Source organism: Oncorhynchus clarkii, chromosome 19, assembly GCF_045791955.1.
Source record: "Oncorhynchus clarkii lewisi isolate Uvic-CL-2024 chromosome 19, UVic_Ocla_1.0, whole genome shotgun sequence".
Lineage (NCBI taxonomy): Eukaryota > Metazoa > Chordata > Actinopteri > Salmoniformes > Salmonidae > Oncorhynchus > Oncorhynchus clarkii.
Window position 1 is genome coordinate 3891549 of NC_092165.1, and position 5000 is coordinate 3896548.

At 49.4% G+C, this 5000-nt stretch overlaps 1 protein-coding gene across 1 annotated transcript in view; it reads right to left on the reverse strand.

Annotated features, from left to right (window-relative positions):
• Nucleotides 1-5000, reverse strand: part of LOC139375510 (sodium-dependent phosphate transport protein 2B-like) — a 38956-nt gene that overhangs the window by 7840 nt on the left and 26116 nt on the right. Inside the window, exons 11-13 of the mRNA XM_071117343.1 lie at nucleotides 3479-3595; nucleotides 2647-2771; nucleotides 2096-2296 (exon numbers count right to left, since the gene is read on the reverse strand). Of these exons, the coding sequence (XP_070973444.1) occupies nucleotides 2096-2296; nucleotides 2647-2771; nucleotides 3479-3595 (443 nt within the window). The remainder of the gene's footprint in view (nucleotides 1-2095; nucleotides 2297-2646; nucleotides 2772-3478; nucleotides 3596-5000) is intronic.

Here is a 5000-nt window from a genome sequence, read left to right on the forward strand (position 1 = left end):
GCACACACATCCTTGGGCTGCTCGTCTTTTCAGTTCGCTGCAGCTAGTGACTGGAACGAGCTGCAACAAACACTCAAACTGGACCGTTTTATCTCAATCTCTTCATTCAAAGACTCAATCATGGACACTCTTACTGACAGTTATGGCTGCTCGGTGTGATGTATTGTTGTCTCTATCTTCTTGCCCTTTGTGATGTTTGCACCATGTTTTGTGATGCTTCCATGTTGTGTTGCTACCTAGCTGTGTTGTCATGTGTTGCTGCCTTGCTATGTTGTTATGTGTTGCTGCCTTGCTATGTTGTCATGTGTTGCTGCCTTGCTGTGTTGTCATGTGTTGCTGCCTTGCTATGTTGTTATGTGTTGATGCCTTGCTGTGTTGTCATGTGTTGCTGCCTTGCTATGTTGTTATGTGTTGATGCCTTGCTGTGTTGTCATGTGTTGCTGACTTGCTATGTTGTCATGTGTTGCTGCCTTGCTGTGTTGTCATGTGTTGCTGCCTTGCTATGTTGTTATGTGTTGCTGCCTTGCTATGTTGTTATGTGTTGATGCCTTGCTGTGTTGTCATGTGTTGCTGCCTTGCTGTGTTGTCATGTGTTGCTGCCTTACTATGTTGTCATGTGTTGCTGCCTTGCTATGTTGTCATGTGTTGCTGCCTTGCTATGTTGTCATGTGATGATGCCTTGCTATGTTGTCATGTGTTGCTGCCTTGCTATGTTGTCATGTGTTGCTGCCTTGCTATGTTGTCATGTGTTGCTGCCTTGCTATGTTGTCATGTGTTGCTGCCTTGCTATGTTGTCATGTGTTGCTGCCTTGCTATGTTGTCATGTGTTGCTGCCTTGCTATGTTATCATGTGTTGCTGCCTTGCTATGTTATCATGTGTTGCTGCCTTGCTATGTTGTCATGTGTTGCTGCCTTGCTGTGTTGTCATGTGTTGCTGCCTTGCTGTGTTGTCATGTGTTGCTGCCTTGCTATGTTGTTATGTGTTGATGCCTTGCTGTGTTGTCATGTGTTGCTGCCTTGCTGTGTTGTCATGTGTTGCTGCCTTACTATGTTGTCATGTGTTGCTGCCTTGCTATGTTGTCATGTGTTGCTGCCTTGCTATGTTGTCATGTGATGATGCCTTGCTATGTTGTCATGTGTTGCTGCCTTGCTATGTTGTCATGTGTTGCTGCCTTGCTATGTTGTCATGTGTTGCTGCCTTGCTATGTTGTCATGTGTTGCTGCCTTGCTATGTTGTCATGTGTTGCTGCCTTGCTATGTTGTCATGTGTTGCTGCCTTGCTATGTTATCATGTGTTGCTGCCTTGCTATGTTATCATGTGTTGCTGCCTTGCTATGTTATCATGTGTTGCTGCCTTGCTATGTTGTCATGTGTTGCTGCCTTGCTGTGTTGTCATGTGTTGCTGCCTTGCTATGTTGTCATGTGTTGCTGCCTTGCTATGTTGTCATGTGTTGCTGCCTTGCTATGTTGTCATGTGTTGCTGCCTTGCTATGTTGTCATGTGTTGCTGCCTTGCTATGTTGTCATGTGTTGCTGCCTTGCTATGTTATCATGTGTTGCTGCCTTGCTATGTTGTCATGTGTTGCTGCCTTGCTGTGTTGTCATGTGTTGCTGCCTTGCTGTGTTGTCATGTGTTGCTGCCTTGCTATGTTGTCATGTGTTGCTGCCTTGCTATGTTGTCATGTGTTGCTGCCTTGCTATGTTGTCATGTGTTGCTGCCTTGCTATGTTGTCATGTGTTGCTGCCTTGCTATGTTGTCATGTGTTGCTGCCTTGCTATGTCGTCGTCTTAGGTCTCACTTTGTGTAGTGTTGTGGTGTCTCTTGTTGTGATGTGTGTTTTGTCCTATATATTTTATGTTTTATGTTGTATTTTTCAAACCCCAGCCCCCCTCCCCACAGGGGGCCTTTTGCCTTTTGGCCGTCTACTGACTTTCCTGTTGTTAAATAAAGGCTAAGTAAAAATAAATTAAACAAAAAATCAATCAACCACTCACGCATCGACTATCAATCACTCAGTCAGTCAATCAATCACCCTTCCAACCACCCCTCCATCTCTCCACCCATCCATCCATCCACCAATCAACCAATCACTCACCTTCCAGCCGGCCATCGATAGGCCGAAGACGACGAGGGGCAGGAGAAAGAAGCAGGAAATGATGTAGACGCCGGCGAACCAGCGATACTCTGCCGTGATGTCACCCAGGGCCTTAGCCAATCGGATGGGGATACGGGTGAAGGGGATTGGATACCACAAGATGATACCAGACACGTTGAACACGAAGTGAATCAGAGCGATCTGGGGAAGGGAGGGAGGGATGAGTGTAGAGCCCTGATCTGGGAATGGATGGAGGGACAGTAGAGCCCTGAGTACCAGGCCATTAGGATCATGTGTTGCTGCCTTGCTATGTTGTCATGTGTTGCTGCCTTGCTATGTTGTCATGTGTTGCTGCCTTGCTATGTTGTCATGTGTTGCTGCCTTGCTATGTTGTCATGTGTTGCTGCCTTGCTATGTTGTCATGTGTTGCAGCCTTGCTATGTTGTCATGTGTTGCTGCCTTGCTAGGTTGTCATGTGTTGCTGCCTTGCTATGTTGTTATGTGTTGCTGCCTTGCTATGTGGTAGGGTAGGGTGTGTGTGTGTGTCTGACCTGTAGAGCGTTGGCCAGTGTGTCTCCAGGTGCTGCCATGGCTGCCAGTATAGCCGTGGTCGTCGTGCCGATGTTGGCCCCTAGCGACAGAGGGTACGCCCTCTCGATGCTGATCACACCAATACCTACACACGAGGGGAACACTTATTACCATACACATACACATGACATAACCTGTAGATACATTTACCATAGAGAGGAGAATAGGAGGGGAGGGGAGAAGAGAAGAGAGGAAGGGAGGAGGAGAGGAGGAGAAGAGGAAAGAAGAGAAGAGAAGAGGAGAGGAAGAAGAGAAGAGGAGAGGAAGAAGAGGAGAGGAGAGGAGAGGAGAGGAGAGGAGATGAGAGGAGAGGAGAGGAGAGGAGAGGAGAGGAGAGGAGAGGAGAGGAGAGGAGGAGGAGAGGAGAGGAGGAAGAGAGGGGAGGGGAGGGGAGGGGAGGGGAGGGGAGAAGAGAAGAGAAGAGAAGAGAAGAGAAGAGAAGAGAAGAGAAGAGAAGAGAAGAGAAGAGAAGAGAAGAGGAGAGGAGAGGAGAGAGGAGAGAGGAAGGGAGGAGGAGAGGAGGAGAAGAGGAGAGAAGAGAAGAGGAGAGGAAGAAGAGAAGAGGAGAGGAAGAAGAGAAGAGGAGAGGAAGAAGAGAGGAGGAGAGGAGAGGAGAGGAGAGGAGAGGAGAGGAGAGGAGGAAGAGAGGAGAGGAGAGGAGGAAGAGAGGGGAGGGGAGGGGAGAAGACAAGAGAAGACAAGAGAAGAGAGGGGGAGGGAGGGAGGGAGGGAGGGAGGGAGGGAGGGAGGGAGGGAGGGAGGGAGGGAGGGAGGGAGGGAAAGGAGACTCACCAACGAGTGGAGTGATAGCGGAGGTGAAGACAGAACTACTCTGGACGATGAAGGTCATTCCAGCTCCGACCAGGATGGCGATGTAACCAGTCACCCAGCCGAAGGGGAACGGGAAATCTACACATATACACACACATACACAAATAATAATTTCTACATCCCTGTGAGCATGACGGTCTGTGCATACTGTATGTCCTGGTACCTTCACTAAATAGGTTTCTAACCTCGAGGGTTTTCCTGGTTAAATACAAAGTGAAATATGTCTTCCGGACATATTTGGGGGAACCTATCCTGTCATTTCTACAGACATAGACATAGAATCACTAGAACAGATATTCCCAGTCAATGTCAAAGTCAACGTTGTGTTGTACGTTCTATTTCTGTGGCTCTACTTTAGGATTGATTGGATAGGTATCATCAGTTCGCTAATGGTCTGGTACTCAGGGCTCTACTGTCCCTCCATCAGTTTGCTAATGGCCTGGTACTCAGGGCTCTTCTGTCCCTCCATCAGGTCCTATTGGCCTGGTACTCAGGGCTCTGCTGTACCTCCATCCAGTCCTAATAGTCTGGTACTCAGGGCTCTGCTGTCCCTCCATCTGGTCCCAATGGCCTGGTACTCAGGGCTCTACTGTCCCTCCATCAGTTCACTAATGGCCTGGTACTCAGGGCTCTATTGTCCCTCCATCAGGTCCTAATGGTCTGGTACTCAGGGCTCTATTGTCCCTCCATCAGGTCCTCATGGCCTGGTACTCAGGGCTATATTGTCCCTCCATCAGGTCCTAATGGCCTGGTACTCAGGGCTCTATTGTCCCTCCATCAGGTCCTAATGGCCTGGTACTCAGGGCTCTATTGTCCCTCCATCTGGTCCCAATGGCCTGGTACTCAGGGCTCTACTGTCCCTCCATCAGTTCACTAATGGCCTGGTACTCAGGGCTCTATTGTCCCTCCATCTGGTCCCAATGGCCTGGTACTCAGGGCTCTACTGTCCCTCCATCAGTTCACTAATGGCCTGGTACTCGGGGCTCTATTGTCCCTCCATCAGGTCCTAATGGCCTGGTACTCAGGGCTCTATTGTCCCTCCATCAGGTCCTAATGGCCTGGTACTCGGGGCTCTATTGTCCCTCCATCTGGTCCCAATGGCCTGGTACTCAGGGCTCTACTGTCCCTCCATCAGTTCACTAATGGCCTGGTACTCAGGGCTCTATTGTCCCTCCATCAGGTCCGAATGGTCTGGTACTCAGGGCTCTATTGTCCCTCCATCAGGTTCTAATGGCCTGGTACTCAGGGCTCTATTGTCCCTCCATCTGGTCCCAATGGCCTGGTACTCAGGGCTCTACTGTCCCTCCATCAGTTCACTAATGGCCTGGTACTCAGGGCTCTACTGTCCCTCCATCAGGTCCTAATGGCCTGGTACTCAGAGCTCTACTGTCCCTCCATCAGGTCCTAATGGTCTGGTACTCAGGGCTCTACTGTCCCTTTAACCGCTCTGACATCAATGCAAATAGAATCAAAAATCACATCA